Here is a 25,263-nt window from a genome sequence, read left to right on the forward strand (position 1 = left end):
ACAACTGAAATGTTGATTCATGTAAATATTATCTCTATAATATAATGATTTATTTTTCTTTTTCTTTTTATGGACCTGCTTTATAATGATTATATGTGACAGGTTTTATTTTTGGTGAGTCCAACACATGCAAAAATATTGAACATGCCCAACTAGCATATAGAATTGGACATAAATGAACAAGTTTTTGACCTATGAAATCAGCACTATGAGAGTAACTACCAAAAAACATTAATGAATATAAACAATGTCATTGATGCTAACATAATACTTACAATTGTTTCAAGTTACTTCCAAATTAACTACAATCAAATACTACTCAAAATTGAACAATATCAAAAGACTTCTCCTTCTTCCAAATCCTCACTAAGAATGTTGTTCCCTTAAAAATCTTTTTCCTTAAGAACCAAACCTGTGAGGTTCTTCAGCAGTGAATTTTCCTTTGTGCAATAATGTGTCAGTGAATGGCCACACAAGTTTTCCAAATCCTGAAAGGACTTGAAAGCATCATCAAAGAAAATTGTTCTCTCCATTTTCTGCATCATCTCCCTCTGTTTCTTCCTTTGCAAGCAAACTCTGTTCTGTTGTGTAGCTTCATTGGCTTTCTTCTTCTCCAATATCAATTTAGCTTCAGCAGTAGCAATGGACAAATCTGAATCAGAAAGTTGTTTCCTTTTCTCCCCTGCATTCAATTTCAAAGGCTTTGAATTTGGCTTTTTTTCTTTTTTCTCTAACTTGTTTTCCTTCTCAGCTAGCCATCTTCCCTCCAAATCCTTCCACTTTGTCTCGAAAAGATCGCTTAACTTCGCGGCGGTTCGATGAACTTCATGCCTCGAAGGGTACCAGGACATGGCATTGCGAAACACCGTTCTGATATCCGAAGCAAATTGATCAGTTTTCTTGTACAAATCGTTCCGTAGCTTCGATTGAACACTCTCCAAATCCATCAAAGGCTTTGAATCATCATGAATCCGCAAAGCCTTTCCTTTCTTGAAATACACTCCATCTGGATGAACCAATAACCTTCTCAGCGTTACTGAACATTGCATCTTCTTGAATCGATCCATACCTGAAGAACTTCGTTTCTTCTCCTCAAAATCAATGATTTTTGCAGCCTCAGTAGTAGTACCCTTCTTCATCCTTGAACCTTCTTCACTCTTTTCTACCTTAGCTCTCTTGTTGTTGTTGAATAGATGAACATGGCTGAATAATGTTGAAGAGGAAAAAACTCTTTTTTGGGGTACCCTTTTGTTGGCAGCATCTGAAGATTTAGTGGGCATTGTAGAATAAGAATTTGCAGGAGCAAAAGTTGAAGACTTTGGAACAAAAAAATATGGTAGTTAATAGAATGCAACCCTAGCAGAGGATTGTTTATTTAAGTAAGAAGGGAAAAACCCTATGAAGTGAAATGAAGGGTTTATGTTTTGTAAAGTTGCTTGGAGCACAAGATAATTAAGAAATCTCTTTTGACATATCTATTATATGGACCACTCTACGGTAAAGAACTAAAATGTAAGGGATGAATTATTTTATGGACACATTTAAAATGTTATATGGCTAATTTGGAGCATTTCATATTCCAATAATTTTTTAGTAAAATAATTAGTTTGTATATAAATTCTATAAAATGTTAAATGTGAAAAGATATTGACCAAATTTAAAAGACAAATTATAATTGGGTCATTCCCACTTTTGATAAAAGTAAACTTATAAAGTGAAATATAGTTTTAAAAAAATTATTATCCATTTTAAATTTAATTTGATCTAAAATAAATATTTGTTTAAGAAATTTCAACACATACTTTTATATTTGTGTAATTATTTACTAAAAATAATTTGAAATATCTCATTAGATAACTCTTTTAAACTTAGAAGTAAACATATACATAAAAGACTAAAATACCTTTTATGATTAAGGATATTTAGTTTGAATTAGAAATTTAGTTTAATTTTAAAAGAACTAAAATTTATTTTCAACTAATTTTAAAAAGATAAAAATATTCTTTTAAAATTAGAGTTATTTAATTGTTTTAAATATTAAAAAAATTTGAATTTATTTTTTAAAAAAATTACCTTTTTAGAATGTTACTTCTAAATTCTATAATATTCATTTAAATATTAATTAAAAAAATGAAAATATCCTTTTGTGACTTTTTCTTTTTATTACACTAGAAGAAGTTTAAATTCGAGGCCTCTATATACCAAGAAGAAAGACAAATACCATATGAGTTATATGTTGTTTACATATATTAAAAAATAAAATTTAATTTAATATTAAAAGACCAAAATACCCTTTGCATTGATTATAGTGGATTTGGATCCATGATTGCTTTTTTTTTTCTTTTGTGATGCAAGTGACATGAATATAGGGTTCGAAGCATTAAAAAATTTGATAAAGAATTAAATATCAATTTAGTGCTCGACAAAATAGTTTTAGAATGGTTTGAAGATGTAACAGAAAAAATTAATAAATATTATTTTCTTATAAATAACAAAAAATTTTATATTTAACAAACATGCAATTTGTTTATTTAATCTGAATTTTTGTAGTAATATTTGAATAAATATTTAAAAAATATACTAAAAAAATTTGGAGTAAAATTTGATATCTAAGTTTTTTTTAAAATTAGTCATTCACAATAAAAAAATTTTAAAATAAATCAATTGATATAAAATTACTAAATTTTAAGGATAAAAAGATCTTATTTTGCTAATAATATTTGCAAAAAATTATATCAAAATTTAATCTCTAAAGTCATTTTTTAGAATCACCAAGTAATAATTTTTTTAACCCACACAATTCTCTTTATAATAGGTATATTTTTAGATTTTGAAATAATTATTAATATAATTTTATCTTATTGTTTAGTAATTAGTGAAATTAGTGGGATAAATTAATTGGTGAGTGAAAAACTGAAAATAGAGTAATTTTATTTTTATTTAATAAATTATATTAATTAGTGAATTGGGCATTTAGTATTTTATATATTTTAATTTGACCTTCTCCTACGCCATTAAAGCAAATTATAAAAGAATTATTATCGGTTTCCAAGTTTATTATTATTGTTATGCAAATTCAATGTTCATTTAAAGTTGTAGAAAAAGAGCTTAATTTAAAACAGGCATGTATTATTTTGTTCTATTTTATAATATTTGATTGGATCAACATTTCTCACATTTCTATTAAGAATAATTTTATGGGGCATGTTTGGAGGTGGTTGGACTGATAAGAATAGTATTCAAGTTTATGGTGATGAGTCCGTCAATAGAAATTTTTGGCAGCTATGGAGACGTTGTTGGCATATGAGTTTCACGTTATGATACATTCATGCTTTGATGATAAATCATATGTCTATTTGATTCAAAACACTAATAAATTGTAGACGAAATATAAGCACATTTCTTAAACTCAGGATGCATACCAAGGAATTCAACCATGCAGCAACTCTTAGTTGTTGAATAAGGTATCTCAAAACATTTTCCATGGCCTGCCGTTTCAACTTCTCTGCTGCCATCGTTGCCTGTAGTTCAACAAGTACACTCTAATTCAGCTCTATTTGAGTTCCATGGAAAAATGAAAAACAATGGAAAAAGAATAGAAGCCTACAAAGAAGACTTCAATTCCTGGCTCCTATAAATAGTACTGGAAACATAGAGTTGCCAAACTAGATGCAGAGGATTGTTTAAGTAATCTATTATCAGAAAGTGACATATAACACAAGGTCAATAACTTCAGCTATATTCCTTTTAATTTATTATCATATAACAAATCATCAAATGCAGCATACTATAAAGTGAACATAAAATTTCAATGAGTAGCTCCTTTCAACATACAACAAACATTCATAAACATGCTTACTCATAGAATAATGCAGGTTGTTCAATTAGTAAGCAACAGCAGACCAACAACAGAGTGAAGGGGGGAAAAATAGGATCAATAACAAGAATAGATCCAAGTTAAGCATTCACGATATCCGTCCGTCCGGCAAGCCTAGGACTAATCCGTCGCGAATCTAAAATAGGTTACTACATCTACAATGTGGGATTCAAACTCCGATACTTGCTTAAATGAACTAGTGAACTAATCACTAGATCAGCCCAAGTTGTTTAAGCATTCAGAGTTTCAACCGATATGGATAATATCCAACTTCTTGGATTAAGTGTTTACTGTTAAGCCAGAAACTATTGAATCCATGCATCAAATTCTAACAGTGATGACATGGGCTAGATAAAACCAACACCATCAAAATTGATAGAACAAATTTCAAAAGATAATATCATTCAATATAGCTTCACATTCTATGGTATAATTTACTTTTCTTGATAATTTTATTGAAAAAAGTTTACATTACTCACAGTGAGTGGAGTACTTAACAATATATGATGTAAAGTTCTTAGACACAAAATGCAGATAACGAGGTTCCACCCGACAAGTTAGGAAACCCCAAACTAACATTATAACCACTGCCAACATATATGCAACCGTTGCTAATTGACATGCCTCCATACACACTTGCTCCAGTTTTGTAGGACCACAAAATCTTCCCATTTTTTGCATTCATTGCATATATTGACCCCAATAGGTCTATTGATCCAGCAAAGACAACATCATTTGCAACACTAACAGGTCCATTAGAAGTGCTGTTACTAGGATTAGCAGTGGACCATACAATTTTCCCATTACTTGCATCCATTGCCACCCAACCACCACTAGTTGTGGTTCTGTTTGATGGTGCAAGAGTGAAGTTTTTGGCCCCGGAATTTGCAATGTTTGTGTAAACTCTCCTTTCGTCCGTCGCCGCACCCCATGTTCCTCCTCCTGCTAGTCCCCCTGGTCCAGCTTCCTGCAAAAGGGGCAAAGCTCAAAAGTGTGAATGTTTTATGCATTCATTTGTTACTGCTCTACATGTAAGCTTCAACCATACTACGTGTAAACAAAAAATCAGTCATCACATCAGTGTCTATATAGAATACATGTTAAAATATAAAATACAAATTGAAAACAAGTTAAATATATTATATACAAATATATAATGATTGATTTAGTAACTGATTTTTTTTTTGTATACATAACATTTTTTATCTGTGGTTAGAATTATGAAAAGCATGAATTTGTTATGATATAACAGAGTTATTGATACAGGATAAATAAATTTGTTATGATAGGATTTGACTTTGTGTAATCTTGAAATGTGGTTGAGGTTTTCATTTATCACTTCATTGGGTAATGAGTTACTATTATAATTGATTTCATTATCATTCTAATTGCTTTATCTATGTCATAAACATTTTAGTGTGACTTGCACTTGAGTTAAGCTAGTCTTTCATTCAAATCGTTTTCAGATCATACCGTAAACCAAGTAATGTTGCCATTGCTGCGATCCAAAGCCCATGCATAGCCACTTTTCTGAACAGCAGCAACAACATCTTTCTTGGTTCCATTAACATATACACTCAACATCATTGGTGCCTCACCAAAATCAGCATCAGGGGTAGGACCAGAAGGAGGACAACCAGGAATTGAAGCATTGTTGCATTGATAAAACCATACATCATACCCTCCTAGTTGCCGGTACCATTGGATCTTTCCAGTGTCCAAATCAAGGGCCAAGATTGAATTGGAGTGGTTTTCAGGCTCAACACACTCATCAGGTTCAGTAGGCACTGTTCTGTTGCTCTGCCTTTCTTGACACTCAAGTATTCGTCGCGGCGCAGAGTAGAGGTTCCCAGTGGCAATGTAGACATGGTTTCTTTGAGCATCAATGGAGGGGCTGCTACCCCATATGGCTGCTCCTGCATACCCTCCTACCGTGCCATTGTTATCCGGTAACATGTAGGTTTGCCATATGATGGCGCCGGATAAGGCATCAAGTTTCGCCATGCTGCCTCGAAATATGCAGCATCCTTCAATGGTTTCACCTTCTTCTAGTGATGATGTTCCAACATAGTAACCTCTAATGGATACCAATGCACCATAAGTAATTCAGAATTCAATTGAAAGTGTAAGACAAAAATATTGCCACATTTGTTCAATTCTGGTTTGCAACTTAGATTGGGTAAGAACTTGCATTATGTTGAGTTTTAAACTTAGACCAAGCTTGTAGCTCATCATATTCTTTGAACAATCATAGAGTATACCTCTTGATGCAAAATAAAATTTATGTCATCTCATATTTAAGGCATATTGCATAGTAATATATTTATTATCAACAACTGAACAAGGATTTGCTGTTTTCTAACATTTTCAGATGGTTGACTTTGTGTTACAATAGAAATCTTTTTAATTAAGATCTTGTAATTAAAATACTTCATATCAAAATCTTATAGCATATAAACAATTTTATTTCAACTAGACTTTTAATTTAAAATATTGTAGTTAAACTCCATGTTAGACAGTAGGAAATAAATTGTACAAAGGGACTTAATCACAATTAAAAGAAACTTATGGAAAATTCTTTCTTCAGTATAAAAATCAAATTAGAAATGTTTGAATTATAAGTCTTGATTCAAAATTATAAAACTTCAAGAATAATTAAAAAAACCTTATCAATCCAAAAATAGAATAGCAGCAAACATATAAAGGGTATTATTATTCATATACTAACCCTTTGTAGTATGTTCCAGACATGGTGATAAGTGCTGCAGGATGATGATCCAAATAGGTTAACCACAAAATCTTACCATTTGTTCTGTTTAGACCAATAACTGCAGCAGGGCCATAAATTCCAACCATCAATAAATCATGATCACCAACTATTGTAGGAGTTGATCTTGACACTGTCCAATTCACATTGAGCACTAATCCAGTTGCATTTAGACCTGTTAATTCATGCAAGTTCTGCTTCCAAATAAGGGATCCATTTGTTTCATTCACTGCATATATGTTACCATTCCAACTTGGAAAATAAAGGGTATCTTCATATATTGCTGGTGTTGCAGTTATATCTTTTCCTGCATAGAATTTCCACTTCAAACTTAGGTTTGGTGCTGTTTTGGGACTGATCTTAAACTCTTTATAGCCATATCTTCTGTTGAACAAATCTCCACCATGGTTCAACCAATCTTGTGAATGTTGCCACTAAAATCAAGAAAAATCAATTTGAAAATTAAATTTTATTTACTAATTTGTAAGAATTTAAGGAGCCCATTTTCTTCCACCAATACTTATATACCCTAAAAATTCTCAAAATAAAGGTTATAGATTTTTTTTAATATTTACTACTTAACTCTACTTTTTTTTTTTCAATTTGTAAAATAAAAACTCTATTTCAACTTCTTTTAACATATAAATAAACTTGAAAGAGAAAATTTGGTTACAAAACTAATTTATTAAAAAAAAAAGAAAAGAGTATGAGAGAGATAGGGAAGAAGTATCATACATTTGAGGTTGAAGCAAAGACCAATGCTGCATGAACACAAAACAAGAATAAACAAAAAACAAAGCCTGTGCTGAATTTAGGTGTCTCCATGCATGCAGTTGAACCTGGGAAATGAGATGAATAATAATATTTAAGGAAACAAATTTTCAACAAACTGGGACATGTAATTGAAATGGAACATGTTTGCCTCAACACAATGGAATCTTATTAAATCTTTGACTACTCATTCCGGGGGGCCAATATTTTGACTTTGAATCTATCTTTTTTTTTTTAATTTTTTTTAATCTTTTTTCTAATCCTGCATAAAGATCGTCATCGTACTGTACTATATCGGTATATATCCCCACATCAATGATTTAATAATTAAATTATGTTATTTGGATTTTTCTTGCACGAAAAGTAGTGTATTTTTATGTTAATTTATTGAACTCATACAATCATAAATCATTCTATGGTATCTTTTTATGAATTTGAATTCTTTAAATTTTAAATTTTTATTTAAAAAAATAAAATATAATTTTTTATTTTTAAATATTCTTTCTCTCGTACTTTGTTTTAATGCTGAGACAATTAATTGACTTTGAGTTTGCACTCTTTTTTCCATTCTAAACAAAACATTAAATATTTAGGATAATAATGTCTAGACACTGCTTTTTCTTCACGTACAAGTTGGTTTAAATGTATAATAAATAACATAAGATTAAGACCAATAGTTTTTGCTTATCTTTTAAGTTTGTCAAAATTCAACTTATTTTTTTAAAGGGTTTTTGACTCACACTAATTTCAATTAATCTAATTACTTTTTAGATGAGTTACCAAAAAAATCCAGCTAGGGAACCAATTTTGTGTTCAATTTCAACTCATTTTTTCTGATATTTAATTTATTTATTTATTTACATTTTTATTAATAATCTTCTTTCTCATCATTTTTTTCCCTCCCAACACCACCACAACTTCGCCTTTAGAGTCGGCCATAGACACCATAAATTCTAAATCATAACTCTTAAACCCTCCACAAGGTGAGGGTTAAATAAATATTTAGTTACCTAGTTAGACTAAAGTTAGACAGTTGACTAGTATTGGTTCAATTACAAAGCAAAATCAAGAGAAACGTATTGGTCATATAATATTTTTCTTTAGTATTATAAATAGATAGATATTTTAAATTTTATACTTGACAAATATAGAAAAATTAAAACGTGGAGAAAAAAATGTTGTTCCTAATCCTTACACTCATAATAAGGAAATCAAGGAAATTCCAAAAGTCAATATTGGATAAAGACCAGCCAAGTAGTTGGTGTAAGCACGTTAGTTCTTGGCTTCTTGCACAAATTTGATTTTGAGAAATTTTGGAGGAATGAATAAAAATTACTCAATAATCAATTAATAAAAATTTTAAATATATAATTTTTAAATTTAATAAAAAAATATATTAAAGGATGTATAAAATAAAGAAATAAAAATAAGTTTTTGTGAAGAGATAAATTATTGACATTTAACATATGCAGTGGCACATTGTTTTTGACATACATAATAGATATATCCATACACACGGACATATACATAAATATTTTCTTATTTGTTCATGAATTTTATTGGTGTCAAGTAAATAAACACCTATTTTATTTATGATATTCGAACTACATTGATCTTCTTACATTACTGTTAAAATAAATGTCAAACATTAGGAGCAAGAGGACAAACAATGGTTATTAATCAAATCCCTCATTATTGTTAGGTTGCTTGATATTTTCAGAATATATCAATAAATGAAAAGGATTAGTCAGATAATATTAAAATGTATTTGTCCAAGGAATAAAAATAAGTAGAAAACTTCTCATTCACTTGAAAATCTTGAAAATAAATTCTCATACTCCTCCTGAAGTGGTTGCCCAACTCCTACAGGATGACGTTTGGAGCTTTGCTGTTGGCTTTTTTTATACAGCTTTTTTCTTAAAAAAAATTATATAGTATGTATCAAATCAATCTTAATTATTGTATATAAATAAGTAAAGAGTTTAACCATATATTTAAAATCAACAACTAAACTATTCTCACACAACAAACATTTTATACAAGAGATAAGAGATGACTATTATCCAGTTGACTTTCCTGGATCCAGAAATGTTTTTTTCTTAATATGCAGATCGACTTTGCTTGAAAAATCCAAAACACTCACATCATGACCAGCCATTTTGTTTAAATATTGTCAGAAATAAGGATTCATTAAGAGTAAGAGACAGGAAGGGGGGGTAAAAGAAGTGGTAAGGTTTTTACAAAAGGAGCTACAAGAATTGCTATGAATTCATTATGTACAAGCATTACTAAACCTAACATTAACATTTTCAATAATGATCATACGCCTGTAATATACAAGCTAGCTGCAAATACAATGTCACGCTTTATTGCATTAGAAGCTATCTCCATTTTTTTGCAGAGAGCAGAATTCCCCATAATAGCGGCAGAGTTTTTGAACTCGCGGCAGGTCTCATCCAACCTGACAATTGTCCTTACTATCAGACCTTCAGGAACATTTGTAAGTTCACAGATATCGGCAAACGGAGTACCCTGCAACGGAAATTAGAGATTTGACAATGGATCACAACAAATCAATGGTAGAAGTACTGAATCTGTAATTGTCTGTAGAAAGAAACCTTAGCCCATTCATAAACCACTTCAACGAGACCAAATTTGAGATTTTCTTGGGCATACTCCTCCGGGTTTACCGGCAGATGGAAGTGAGCTTGAAGTTTCCCAAGCCTTATTGCTGTATTGTACAATCTGTAACAAATACATCAAACCAGGAATTCATAATAAAATTCAACTCTTCATTACAATCTGACGTCTGAATGCAGCAAGATAAAATGACGTAATGGTAAAGGTTGCTGCCATGCGAATTGAAAGTCAGTCTAACAGATTTAAATTTTAGAAACAATCTCTTTGATTTTATGGATACAAGGATATGTGCATTTCCCAGACCCAAACCAACAGGCCTTGTACACTAAGCTGCCTTTCACAAGACGAAAACATTTTGTTATATGAATGATTATCGATGCCTTTACTTGGCATAGGCTTCTAGGTTGCTTAAATAGAATTTCAGAAATACACAATTGTGAGTTACCTTTGTCTTGCTTTGGCCAGTGTCGGTGTGAGCGAAGGGTCAGATGTGTTCTTCTGCTGGAATACAAAAGCAGACATTAATGCCACCGCTTCTTCTGGTTCAAGATCATCCAGTTGGTTCTCAAACAAGCACTCAGTGCAAATCAACTCCTCCCCAGAATTCATCTCACAGGCGACACGTCCTTTCATTTGAACAACAAGGTCTTCATCAATACATCCAATTTCCTTCAGCACATCTATCTGGAGAAAGAGTACAGTTGAGCATAAAAAACAAGGATTACCATCGTCTTAGTAAGTAGTAAGTGAAGGGTTATTAATCATTATATCAATAACTTCTATTCTATATAGGTCTCACCAAATAATCCAACAGTGAATAAACCTTAATTTCTCACTTTACAGTATACTAACTTTAATGAATCCTAAAGAAATTATTTAATTTACCCGGCCCTGAAAGTCAGGCATCTGTTGAAGTGCATCATCAGAAATTTGAAACTGAAGAGCATGTACTTCTTCTTTGTGCTTCTTCATCTCTTTAGCTAACTTTAGGTGCTCTTCCAATTTTATACACCCATGACACGGATTCTGAGACATCTTTTCTAACAACTTAGTCCACTTGCGGTATGTTTGCACAAGTATCACATCTCTCAGCTTAAGATCTGAAACAAATTTAAAGTGATACTCGATTAAGCCTAGGTTTTATAATCAGAACTGTTCGCCCAAATGTTACAAGAGAAGATGAAGACGTCCCTAAATCCAAATGAGTGTGAAAAACAGCCTCAACTGTAGAAACGATCAGCATTACAGCTTACAGGTAGGAACTAATGTTTAAAAAATCGATTGCAAAGAAATGGTTTCTATAATTCAGCCATGTTTCATGCCTTTGCAACTTAACATGCCCAAAAAGCCACGTACAAGTGACAGCATTGACAAGAGAAAAAATGATCAAATTCAATAGTTTTTTTGAAACACAGAATGGTAAATGGTAATACCTTTCACAGGATCCAGAGCTGGAGGATACTTATTTCCATCTGATTTCAATTCCAGGAGAAGTTGAACTGTCTTTGCATAAACAGAGTTACTAACATCTTCAAGAAGTCCAACTTGGTCAATTTTAATTTTGCTACTGCAAATGCATAGAAACTCTTTGCTATCAACTTCTCGGACTTCATAGCCCATTCCACTAGCAGAACCAAGATACGGCAATTTGATATTGATGACACCTCTTCCTTTGCGGGCAGAAACAGATGTAATATATTCATCTCCTATACCACGCTTTGATTTTGGCATGACAAAATAACCTTGGTCAAATGCATTACTTTGATTCTGTGAACCACCACCACTTGCATTTTCCACTGAGGATGGCATGTCAGGTTTAATCACCAAAACAATATATAACTTGTTAGTTTGAGAAGGAGTTTTCACAACCACCCCAAGCAAATGATCTTGGGCCTGCAAATCAATTATCATACAGGTTAAGCTCCAGTTACACTGTCAAGGAATCAAATGGCAATTCGAGATTTCGATCCCAAGACAATAAATGAACATATTATGAAAACAGTACTCCATTACATTATGGCTTAAACTAGCTTCACAAGCAGTTATAGCATCATAACAACATAAAGAAAGTATTTCATATTCACATTAGGTCCACTATTTTAATTCCTGCAACTTGAAGATGCATATCAAAAACTTAAACTAGTGAATCAAAGCAAGAATAAATGTTTGAGCTCTGAGAGTTGTTGGGTTTGATGAGAATTTAGTTTCACTGCTATCCTCATTCACATCACAACTCAATTATGTTTCAGTAGTTTTGTTTTAGAAGAAGATATAAAAACTCACTGATTCTGATTTCACGACTACAACTCTTCCAGTTGTAAGAAATTGTTGTGTATTAGGGGATTGCATTATTGCCTCTGATATTTGGTTGCTGTATGTCTCAGCTTCTGTATATAAATCATAGTATTCTTCAATGGTTGGTTCGCCCTTTATACATCTGAATTGGGAGGGGGGAAAAGGCAAGCATCAGAAATCACAGAAAAATAAAATAAGCAACATTCTAGGGGGAAAATCTGACAGCTGATAACTGGTCATCAATGTGAATATTTAAAAATCAATCAGGACACCTAATAACAAATCTCATCAAAGGGAACCCCCACTCATCTGAGGTGAGAAAGGAATAGGATCATATGCATGCAGATAGATGAATGAAAACTCCCTTGCACTTATGTACAAATACACACGCACAGTATCCTCATCTACCATGAGATGCAGTTAAATATACGAGTATAAATTATGATGGCCAAAAGATTCTCTTATGAAAGATGTGAAAGGAAGCCTGAGACAATAATACTGAAGAGAAGGACAGGATATTGGCTTACTCAATAGCTTTTGTGGGCTGATTAAGTTTTAACTTCAAAAGTTGTTGCATTTCTGGAAGTTTTTTTTGAGCATGGAATTCTGCAAAACTTCTTTTTAGCATGTCCTCGACCTGCAACGAATGTGATAATAATTCAACAAGAGAGTTGAGAATAAAAATAACAACCAAGACTTGTCCCCCTGTTAAGTTTGATAAGCTACATGAACTAGATCAGATGACAACTAATGCAAAACACCGTCAAATTTTTATGACACGATCAAAGGGGATGAAACTTAAAACTGTTTAAATAAATTGAAAATAATATCTGTATTTAATGATAGTATTTTCATTAATACTAAATTTGTAATGATGGAGGCTGCAATTGCAATATTGCTGAGAGTTATTACCATTTACTAAATGGTCATGTTGAACCATGCACAGGTTGTAATATATTAGAACAGAACATATCCCTTTGAAGTCTTTCATTCTACACTTTATCCAACTGCCTCCTAAAACCAAAAATGCTCTATGAACACCAAGAACCCACCACGTAAAGTGTATATTCATGTGTTTCACATATTTTTCCAACTAATCAACCACCAAAATAATCAAACTTTTCACAGCAGAATAATCACACTTTTCATAGCAAAGTAATGTTTTCACATCAGAATAATCAAACTTTTCATGAATACCGAAATCAGCCACCTATGTACTTTTATATTTTTATTTGTATTTTGATTATAAATGTGAATTAAGTTTGATTATATTGTTTATAAAGTCTGATTATAAAGGTGAATTTAGTTTGATTATATTATTTATGAAATTTGATTATAAATGTAAATATGGTTCATTCTGTATTTCTATATGGGTGATTGATTGGTGACTGATTCCTGATATCCATGTAGTATGGTTGTCCTAATAATATATCTTATTGGATTCGAATCAACTCCCAATTAATCATAATCCAATCCACTTTAACTGTCAGAAACCAGTACAAGAACAAGAAAAATGAACATACTATGATATGTATACTCAAAAGCTTGTGCAATACCAGTAAGATACAAATGAGATCAGAAAATAGTACTAGAGTTTGAGAGGTTCAAGTCTTTCCCAAGCACCAATTCTGCTATTCTCATCTTTTCACCTCCCATCACCACCAATATAATATCCCCCTTTGTAGAAAATTCCACAGAATCTCCACTCTCTTTTCTTATCTCTCAAAGTTGTTGGCTAAAGAGCATGTGAATGGTTTTCTATCTAATATGTCCTCTCACACAAGAATCTTTTTTGAACTTTAAGCATGGACAATGAAAATGTTCATTTGCACCTTGTGCTGAAACTTAATTTTTGTAGAAGAATAAGGCACAACAAACATCAAACACTACACCTCGATCATAAAAACTCTAATACCATCTCATAAACCATCCCTCTTAAAAATGTAAGTTATTTGGAAAAAGCATGTGAATGGTTTGCTATCTATAGAAAAACACTAATACTTTGTTATCCTGTCAGACATAAGTTAGACCATCAAAGAAGACCAGTGACACATGTCCAACATCTCCCAATATGACCATACTTTCTGGTTGCAAAACAAACCCAGCAATGACGTTACTATGAGATTAGAGTTGATCTTAATAATAACAGGATCTTCAGAGTAGCAGGATGACAAATAGAGGAATCAGTCTTGCATTTATTTAAGAAATCGAGTTCCCTCTTCTAAACTGATCTCAAATTGACATCTCTATCAAAATAGATTTATCTCATTCTCACTCTTTCTGCTACTAGAAAGCAGAAAACTGCAAGAGAAAAGAAAATGATTGCCATGTGTACCTTCAATTCTTCAACTCGAAGGAGATGTAGGATCATAATATAGGTTAGCCTAAACTGAGACTCCAGACGAGTTGCACTTCCAACAGTAACATGCTTTAGATCGCTTTCCTCTGGGAGTTCATCACGACACATTAAAATGACAGTACCAATCTTATCAAGTCCTCTTCTGCCAGCACGTCCTGCCATTTGAGTATATTCTCCTGGTAATAGCTGCCTGAATTCCTTCCCATCAAACTTCCTTAGACCATCAAAGACTACCTGCAAAAGGAATTTAAATGTCCAAATTTCCATTCAGACTATGTCATATCTGGAACTAAAAGTAATCACATGTTTTTCAACACTGGCAAGTAGATAAAAAAGCTTGTAAAATTAATCACCCTCTTACTTGTTGATATTGAAAAGGACTAACAGAAAACTATGAACATAGCAGCTATTTGCTAGCAGCAGTTACACTGGGTGTGACTGTGAATCACATGATTACATTTTTTAAATAGGTAGATTTTCAATGTTATGCTTTCATGTCTTTTCTTCTTGAGACCCCTTTGCTCGAGTTATATGAGTGAGTTTTTTGTACCTTTTTGTCTCTATATCATGTTATTTGAGTGCCTGATCCAGTAAACTTTCCACTCTTTTTGAGTGTCAAGATCATTTAATTTTAAAAAATAAAATAAAATAAAGTTTCTGAGTAAATATGTATACAAAATTATTTGAATTTGAATATACTTATGGACATAGCCTTGCTTGAAAATTCCAATGCATCATCTCCAGTGTTAGCAGCATCACTTAAAAGAGACTTACAGTTCTAGCAGGTGCATTTACTCCCATTGCAAATGTCTCCGTTGAAAACAAGACCTAGAAGAACAAAAGCCAGGATGTTCGATGACAATTAAAAGTTAAATACAAACAGACAAAATAAAGTAGCTTGTAGCATCTTTCTCAAAGAGTATGCTTTTACGTAAGGTCAGAGGAAACCATGAATGTCATATAGAACAAAATGAAAGCATCTCACCTTGATAACACCACGGCAAAATAGCATTTCAACAACCTCCTTTACAATTGGAAGGAGGCCAGCATGATGGACGCCAATCCCTCTCCGAAGAAGATCTTGGACTCGAACAACCTGGAAATAACATAAACAACTAGAAGACCAGCTCAAATAGAAAAATACTAAGCTGTTGGACAACAAACCTGCGGTAAATTTCTGTCAGAACCCTTTAGTCGTGAAAATGCTTTGTCACAGAAAACTCGAATCTCACTTTTCTCTGAGCTACTTGTGAGGTCAGTTCCTGTCATACTATCAGCTGATCTATCACAGCGGTTCTTAGAAAAACAAAATATAACAACCTGCACTCCCAAGGAAATTACAAATGCAAAAATAAATTAACAACGACAACAATAACAACAATGCTAACAATTTTCTCCGTTGAAGAGATGAATTTTGCTTTTAAAAAAATAAAAAAAATAAAAAGAAAAAAAGGACTGGACCCAGAACTACACATTAACAACAGTAACAGATGAGCAAATTATTATACTAGGCCACCTGCCATATCAAGTATCAACCAATGAAATCATTCTCCATCTGGGACTTAACAGTCTAGGTCCATTAGGATCATGGAAAAAATTAATGTCTAAAAAGAGTTTACAGGTATCAATTAAAAAAAACAAGTATTAATAGCGAGCTGTAATTTTGACCTAATAATAATAATAGAATCAAGAGCTCCGAAATCCTATTAAAATTTCTTATGAAAAGGAAATTCAGAAACACTAGAACCACTTTTAACATTAAATTATGGTCTAGCACTCAGTAAAAGAGAGTGAGAACCGAAAAAAGTAATTCAGTAAAAATATATTTTAGAAACAACTAGTCACTAAAGTGGTCCGCTACTAATTGTTGTTTATAACATTTTTAACTAATTAACTAACTGTTCCTATACTGGAAATAGTTTACAAAAGATTTCTTCAGTAATTTAACTTAAAATATTAACAAGAACATAATCAACATACAGGCAACAATGACTTTTTGGAGAGTTTGTTGATCAGCATCAACCACATTGAAGCATCTGCTCTCCTCAGTTCCCAATTGTTCTGGCCATTGCCATTATTCTGATAGCCTCTGCCAGTTCCAGAGAAATTATTCCCATGCTGTTTTCCTCGAGATGTATTATCCCGTTTTTGAACTCGGGCATTGTCACGGCCTGCTGAAGTCCCCGTCTTTGGCCCGGAACCACCAGCTGTCAAATTCTTTTTCTTTGAAACATCTTTTGCAGCTTTCAATCCCTGAGGCAGAAATGTTTCATTTTCACAAATTTTGTAAAGTTCTCCAGAATAAAATAGGCAGTGCTCCAACGGGACAGGTCTTTTTGTTGTCCTGGTGATAAAATTGATTATTATAATAGGAAAAACCACAAGAGATTCAAGATAGTCAAGGGAATTTAAAACTTCTATTTTATGTTCAGCGTGGATTTCAGTATGTATCTATGCTGTCAAATAAATAAATAAAATAAATAAAATCAACATACCCTACAAATAAAAATAATAGAAGCTACTTAAATCTATTCTCACTGTTCATATTATATAAACAACAATAATAATAACAACCAAGCCTTACACCACCTAAGTGTGATCAGCGATATCTACGGTTAAACCATTTAAATCTAAATATTTGATGTACATGATATATCTTATATAATATTAATAACAATCAAAACCAAAACCTAAATTTCATGGATTAAGTGATGCTCCGGATAAAAGGAAAATATATGGAATAGGAGATGCACAGTGTTACAAATTAAATAAAACTGCAAGTTAAAGAGGAAATCCAAATATTGATTTGCACACTGTAATTACTAATTCATTCATACAGTAAAAATTTCAACCAAGGTAGATCAAATATTGATTTAATATGATTATTGAGCACATCCCCCGCCCCCGGGGGGCGGCGCTCTTTCCCTCCTCTTCCCCTCACCATATCTGAGATCTATATATTGTTGTTGGCATGCTCTCACACATTTCCAGAAAAAAGGTAATGTTAGAAATAAAGGTCCTACATGTTGAATAGAATTTCAACTACTAAATGGCCCTCAAGACCATAACAGAGATTTACTACTTACCCTGTGACACGGATCTCTTTTTGTTTTGTCCTACCAATCCAATCCGCAAATTCAACAGTATTAGGTACCTGCAAGGAAACGAAAAAAATAGCTTTGCAGAATAATACAATGCAAAAGGGATGACAATCTTAGGGCCCATGGAGATATGAAACAAGCAACAATACAATGAATTGATGTTGCAACGTAGAAATACAGAGATAAGAAAAATAGACACAGTATTATCTCTGTGGTATTCTTGCTTTTGGTTGGTCTACTTAAAAATGTAATAAAACAACTTTAAAGAATGGGAGAGGGGGAGAAGGAAAGGGGGAGAGCGGGGCGGGGCAGGGTTGCAATCCCAAGGCTAGTTTAATTAAATTTACAGCTTACAGAATGCGGTCTCCAAACTTTTCTTTACTTTTTATTATGAAAATATTCATGGCCACCCTGTAATGCTTATTGCTCTTTCAGTTGTCGCAAACAAGTACAGCTTCAGAAGTATCAGAACCAAAAGTGTTTTACACAGATCACAGAATATCAAGAATAACTCATTCCAATTAGCAAATCAATTGACGACCATTTTATGAGTAGTAGTAGTAGTGAGTACCGTGGCTGAAAGGAGGATGATATTGATGTGCCTTGGAAGCATGATAATTACTTCTTCCCAAACAACACCTCTTTCAACATCATTGACATAGTGAACCTCATCAAATATTACCTACCAGGTTTTAGCAGAAAATAAATAAGCAAATGAATTTAAATTGCTACAAATTCATAAAACCAGTCTTATATTGAGTTCTTTACCCATTCAATGTCACGAATAATATCAGCACCCCTGTACAGCATCGATCTTAAAATTTCAGTGGTCATAATGAGACAAGAAGCCTCAGGCCTCAAGCTTACATCGCCAGTAAGAAGCCCAACATCAAACTTCCCACAGAAATCTCTGTATTTCTGATTGCTGATTGTTTTTATTGGAGCAGTATACACAGCTCTAGTGCAGTGCTGTATAAGAATATAGAAAAAGAAAATTCAAAATGAATTTGAGACACTCCTTGTTATGCAGTCAAATTTAAGGTAGATGAATAACAATATAAGCTAAGGTCAACATACTGAGGATAGTTGACCTAAAGCGCTATTGAATTTAATCACAGTGCTCAATGGTATCATGCAATGTGGTTGAAGCTTCAAGTCATGCAACTACTACACAAAGAAGCACAAAGAAAAAGAAACTGAACTGACAGTCAAAGTCCAAGGCATACTTTTGATGCTAAAGCGAATGCATATTCAGCAACAACTGTCTTTCCAGCTGATGTGTGAGCAGCCACAAAAACAGATTCCCCTTTTTCAAGATAATAAATAGCCTGCAATGATTATAAAGGGAGAAACAAAAATTATAAGAAAGAAGAATATAAACAGAATATTCAGAGCTAGAAATGCCATTGAAAGATAATAAAAGCTAAGTGACTAGTCATATTAAAAAATCACACAATCTACGTAACTTCTCACAATTAAAGATAATACAATCAAGTGGCTACTCTTATTAACTTAATACAATCTACGTGACTTCTCGTAATTAAGGGTAAAATGAAAATTTATCGACTATCAGAAAGAATAATCCTCTGCAAGTTTGCAAGCTACGAAGAACATAAATCTCTTCAACAAAAGATGACTTATAACGAAACTAATTAAAAAATTGACAAAGGTCTGCCAACAGCATATGATCCAATCTGCAGAGGCCAAAAGAAAATGCTTCCAATTAAAAACGGACACCTGTATCATCAAGAATTTCGGATGATGTGACATCCCAAACATTAATACATTCAACTTAATGCATTTTCGGGAGCATGAACTAACTAACAGACAAATGAGCAAAGATAAAGGAAAGAAATATAAAGGAAGAAACAAGTGTAAAAGTAGAAAGTGTAGCTTGTGCCATAAGTAAGATAAGGGGGGAAAAAGTCAAAAGGTGAGTTCTTTTGCAGGATGTTGCACGTTCCCTGTAACCTTAGATCAGTTCTTGTTGACTGGTTTTGGGAGAAAGAATTTGTGGCAATGTGCCATACATGACACCGTTTGGGGGGTAATTGGTTGGAGTGTAATTCTAGCTCCTTCAGTGATAAATTTTAAGACAAGCTTGTTTTGTGAGATAGGGTTAGCATTTGGCCTGTATTTGGTGTAACACTCATGATCTTTTTAGAGGAACTAGTCTTCATCTTGCTTGAGGTTGTAAGTTATGCTTCTTGGATAGTATTATCTTGTTATTTCTTTGCTCTTGATAGGAGAATTTCTTGCATTCCGATCTTGTATTACTTTGTCTTTTTCATAATACTATTCTTATTTTCTTTCAGCCAAAAACGAAAAGGAATGAAATAAATTGTTATCTCAAAAAGCAATTACTGAATTGAAGGCATAAAATAAACAAATAAACGGGGGAACCGTTTTGCTTTCTTGCCTTTATCCAGTGCTTCTACTTAACAACTACTGAGTGCCTATATTTGCAGTTTTCAGACATCTGTGCCAGAATATGGTTGTTTACCCAGATGACAAATAAGAAGAAATTACCACAACACAATTAAGTATACCTCCTTCTGAAAAGAATCCAATTCAAAGGGAAATTCAAGTGCCATATCAGGAACGAGTTCATAAAAGCGTTCTGCAATTCGTCCACTGGCCTCATGCATAGCCCAAGCCTGCCAAAAGAATAGCTTTCTTGTCTTAAGCATTGTCAAACAAAAAGCAATGAAATGATTATTCATGGCAAGAAACATGAAGCATCTCATGCAAAACTTGCAATGACGTCTGCTTATAACTACTTACTTTTTGCCGCCCAACTTCATTTCTGAATCCATCCAAATGCAGTTTTGATTCCACTGAGTCAGCTGACAGAATATCATCAAGTGATATTTCATTGTCATGTGCTTGGCTGAATTCCTCAGCCGTCCCAGCTTCAATTTCCAAGGTAACAGTCTCCGCTTCAGATAAATGACCTTTGCAAACAACATCATCATCAACCACAAAATAGACCAGAAAGAATTTGGTGTAATGGAGATATGCAATGGTTCCATTTCATTACAATATAATGCAAGAAATTCCAAACGGAAAATGCAGGTCAGAATATCTGCATTTGTCAAAGTTATAAGTGTAGGTCAAATACCATCCTCTTGTTCTTTAGTAGCATCCTCCTCTTGTTCTTCAACAACATCAGCTTCCCAAGCCTTCTTAAATAGGTCATCAAATTGAACAGATAGTCCCCTCTACATAACATGCATGATTCAAGAACTAGTCAATACAACAACAACAAAGCCTTATCCCACTAGGTGGGGCCGGCTACATGGATCAGAACACCATTGAACTCTATCATGTATCATATCTACAGTGACTGTCCATACGTAGATCTTCTTTGATCACCTCATGTATATGATTGTTTCTTAAATATAATCGAAAAGGCACATACTTAAATTCACAGTAACATGTGTAAACATAGAAACATTTTTTCACAAATATGGATGGAGAAAATGGCAACAGAATGATAAACTGACCAGTTTTTCAACCGACGAGCTCTTGATTGACTTGGTATCCTCATAAACAGTCCATGAGTATGGATATGGCTTAAATAAGATAAAAACACAACTTGCATGAGTCATAGCAAATTCAAACTATGAAATATGAACAAGTTAAAACATGAAGTGCTATCCATCACAAAATGAATAACAAGAATATAAATAACCTTGAGCGCACCAAGGTCCACTCCATGCTTTAAGCTGGGAGGGATTGTCTGAGCCGACCCACCACTCAAAATTTCATGCACCCAGTCACCATTTGAAGCACCTTCCGGAAGAACTCTTTCCATCGCTTGGGAATCATCCAAACCACCTGGTCGGAAGGGCCGATTATTGATGCTTCCTCTAACAAAGTCCTTCGCAGAAGTACGGGGCAATGGCCCAGATTCTACAGCTCCTGATGTTAGATCTGATACATCCACCTAATAAAACATTATAGGCACCAGGGATGAAAGCAAAAGAAAATCAATTAAGAAACTTAAATTAATTATTTTTATTGTTGCAACCAAAGCTTTCTCAATACAGATTCAAAATTGCAAGTGCATATCCTTGTATCAAACTAAATGGAACATCTTCTGGGAACACAGATATAATAAACAAAGCACTTCACACCTCCTCAAATTTTGGTTCCCATCTTCCTTTAACCAATTCACTATTTGATCGTCGAAATGGTGGTTCCCAAATTGGAACTACAACAGACCGTGGTAATGATGGCTCTAGAGGAACCTCAGCCCTGTCAAACCAATCAAATTCCCATTGCCTCCCAGCTTTTTCTGGTGAAAACTCATCAGGATCCAATCTTGGCTTGAGATATGTCTCTTCTATATAGTTTTTTATAGATTCAGGGGTCTCACTGGGAAATGCAGGTGGCTGAAATAAAGGACCCAAAAATTAGCAATCAAAATAGAAGTTCGACTTGGGGCTTTGATGTTTAACAGTAAAATAGAAAAAAAAAATGTAGCCAAAGGTTGTGAGGCAAGGGGTGAGATGTAAAAAGCAAAAGCATTAACACATCCATTTAACTTGCTAATTGTGATTCAGTCTTTTGACCCTTAGAAAATAAATAAGATGTTTGCATTTAACATCCTTTTTTTCTTCATTGTACAATTCATAAATCTTTTTATAGAATGAAACTAAAATACTCATCTTTTTATGTCAGTAACCAGCATGATATTAAGATTAAGATGTAACTAATTTCATTAAATGCATGGTGTAAACATATAAGTATAGAATGTAAATTAAATTTACATCATTAGCTTGCTTTAAAAATAAAAGCTTAGTTAAGTGTAATACGGTCTTTTAGCTACATATTCAAGTAATCAAGTTTAGCACACAAAATATAAATGTAAATGGTTTCTGCTCAAATAATATGATAATGTGCTTCTTAACTATATTTTCTTGCAGAACTGTTTCGATTTGAACTACCTTGCTTGAAACAAACAAACAATAGTACATAATAACAAACCATTCTTTCCTCGATATTTTGCAGAGCAGGTTACTAAAGAAAGAAACCACATAACACATAGAAACACCGCATAATTATAGAAACACAATTGAAACAGTAAATTGAAGGGGGGGGGGAATAAAAGTCAAATATTTACTCAATTTGGTTATGAATTGATAAGATGGAGCACATACAACAACAACAACCTGTTTAGCTTTCAGGTTTGGAAAACCACCAAACCAGGTTTTTAAAAAATAAAACTTCTATCCCAGATTGAAATCAAAATTATCTAGTTCCAACTGTTCTTGATTTTGAAAAAGTGAATAAGCTATAGAAAAAGCCATCCCCCATTGTTAAATGTAAATAATAAAACTTTAAAAGAAAAAACAAAATAAGAATTCATATTGAAATTAAAACATTCTAAGAAGGAAGACCGCTTCAATCCAAATCGTAATTTGAACAACCCTAAACCCTAAACTAAAACATGGTAAAAACTCTTTTCACATTATATCTGATCAGCTAAATAAATCAAGTGACGCCATTGTATGCTATTTTAAACCATGAATATAGACATGCTGCGACTTTTAGCCTCTTCATCTAAAACTTTTCTTCTTCTGAGTTCTGACCACTACAAATGTTAAAGATATATTTAAATGAAATGTAGGATAAACCAGAGCAAAAGTACTTAATGTAATCATCCACCATCTCAAAAGTCATACAAACACAAGCATCTAATTGAACAACAATGTAAAACTTTTAGCAATTAAACTATCTTCAACTTCAAATACCTACATTTTATGGCACTAAGTAACATATTCCTACAGTGAGTCTCCACAAGTGGGAACTAACATATTCCACTAGGACCAAACACAAATAATAGTAATACATGCTAGTACTTCCATTTAAATCCTAGTGACTACTCACGTGATGTATGTTAAACAGTTTAGTCAATCCATCTCTCAGTTATCAGTTACATCTTCTTCATGTCAGTATTAACCTTAAATATTTTGGGTGAAACCCATAGTTCAGCAGCACCTATAACTGGAAACCCAACTAATCTGGCTCAACTGTAGAGGTAATTGATCAAAGTGACAATTAATTTGAAACTTGAAGCCGAAGGAATAATTAAACTAACACTATGATAGAGCAAAAACCTAAAATTTAAGAATAATAAAAAAAAAGAGGCGGTAAAAGAAAGGAATAATAGTAGATAAGAAACTGACCAGAACGAAATCGGGAATGGACCTAAGAGGGTTGGGGCGCTCAACGGTGGTGACCGGCTCCACTCGGAGGTGGCCGCTGTGACCCGAGAACCCGACCCGGAATCCGAGGTCATTTGCGACTGGGAGCGGAGGATCCATTTAGTAACTCGGTCTATGTGTTTTGTGATTTTGAGAAAGAAGATGAAGAAAGCATAGCTTGCAGGGTTTTTTATTTTTCGCGGGTTTTAGTTTTACACTTTTTAGTTTTTACAAAGGAAGGTTAACTGCAACAACGAGTAACACGGACTTTGTACGAGTGTTTTGGGTTTATGTTTGAAATGAAAATCAAAATGAAATTGAAATTTTAAATGCCAAAAGGGGAACGCACAAGGGAGGTTTTGGTATCTTTGCTTTTGCCTTCAGAGTTTTAGGCCTCCAAGAAATCAATAATTAAAATTTTATGAAATTATATTCCACGTTTTATTTTTTATATTGGAAAAAAAATGGTGTTTTGCAACCTTGTTGAAATATGATTTGTTTAACTAAGATGTGAAGGATACAAATAGTAATATCAAATTTATTATTTAAAACACAAATCGAACAGACACATGGAGAAAGTGAAGATTTGGTCCTCCAACTTTATATATATATATATATATATATATATATATATATATAGGTGAGTTCTACCATATAGAATAAAGATTCTTTCTACATTTATAGAAAGACACATATTAGAACATTAGAAGAGGGTAAGAAAGTAAAATTAGATAGCATATTCTATAAAGTTGGGTTTCATTAATTTATAGGTTTGCAGTTTAGTTAATTCTATAATAAAATGTTCTATGTGTTAAGTAGATGCTTTTTCATATTAATTACCATATTAATTATTCAATTGTATTTATCAATTTATTTATGCATTTTTTTAGTAGGTGTAGATATTTATTATATCTTTTTTAAGTCATAAAACAAGGAATATTTTAAAAAAATCATTAAAAAAATACAAGAATAATACGCAAATTCAATGCACATTCACATTCATATTAGTTATTGAATAGCCATTATTAATTTTTATTAGGTCAAAATCATTTAAATATTTTTAACACTCAACATAAATATATCTTAAATTCAACAAAAATATGAAGCTTATACCTATTCGACTATTCCTTTCACAAAATTAAAAATTAAAAGTAACAAATACTTCCTAAATAAGGAGTAAAATAGGAACTTATTACAGTCATGCTTTCATGTACTTGTAGATAAATTTAAAGCATCAAACA

General features: G+C 32.8%; 3 protein-coding genes across 3 annotated transcripts; all 3 read right to left on the reverse strand.

Moving 5' to 3' along the window:
* Positions 1-383: 383 nt before the first annotated feature.
* LOC130974188 (transcription factor GTE11-like) lies at positions 384-3,515 on the reverse strand. Its single transcript, XM_057898966.1, has 2 exons — positions 3,423-3,515; positions 384-1,316 (listed from the first exon to the last, which is right to left on the reverse strand). The coding sequence occupies exons 1-2, from the start codon at positions 3,513-3,515 to the stop codon at positions 384-386; spliced, it is 1,026 nt and encodes a 341-aa protein (XP_057754949.1).
* A 769-nt stretch (positions 3,516-4,284) lies between these two features.
* Positions 4,285-7,569, reverse strand: LOC130953274 (uncharacterized). The gene is made up of 4 exons (XM_057880775.1): positions 7,380-7,569; positions 6,606-7,078; positions 5,351-5,954; positions 4,285-4,844 (listed from the first exon to the last, which is right to left on the reverse strand). Exons 1-4 carry the CDS (start codon positions 7,467-7,469, stop codon positions 4,395-4,397), a joined length of 1,617 nt encoding a protein of 538 aa, XP_057736758.1. The 5' UTR covers positions 7,470-7,569; the 3' UTR covers positions 4,285-4,394.
* Positions 7,570-9,562: 1,993 nt separating this feature from the next.
* Positions 9,563-24,310, reverse strand: LOC130964149 (DExH-box ATP-dependent RNA helicase DExH11). The gene is made up of 23 exons (XM_057889861.1): positions 24,005-24,310; positions 21,950-22,207; positions 21,505-21,759; positions 21,317-21,385; positions 20,932-21,031; positions 20,595-20,764; positions 20,360-20,467; positions 19,037-19,138; positions 18,579-18,779; positions 18,382-18,492; positions 17,796-17,863; positions 16,690-17,053; positions 15,874-16,029; positions 15,695-15,805; positions 15,484-15,537; positions 14,686-14,943; positions 12,878-12,987; positions 12,339-12,492; positions 11,489-11,948; positions 10,941-11,155; positions 10,501-10,739; positions 10,034-10,160; positions 9,563-9,947 (listed from the first exon to the last, which is right to left on the reverse strand). Exons 1-23 carry the CDS (start codon positions 24,140-24,142, stop codon positions 9,735-9,737), a joined length of 4,041 nt encoding a protein of 1,346 aa, XP_057745844.1. The 5' UTR covers positions 24,143-24,310; the 3' UTR covers positions 9,563-9,734.
* Positions 24,311-25,263: the final 953 nt, after the last annotated feature.

This window comes from Arachis stenosperma, chromosome 1 (assembly GCF_014773155.1).
Source record: "Arachis stenosperma cultivar V10309 chromosome 1, arast.V10309.gnm1.PFL2, whole genome shotgun sequence".
NCBI lineage: Eukaryota > Viridiplantae > Streptophyta > Magnoliopsida > Fabales > Fabaceae > Arachis > Arachis stenosperma.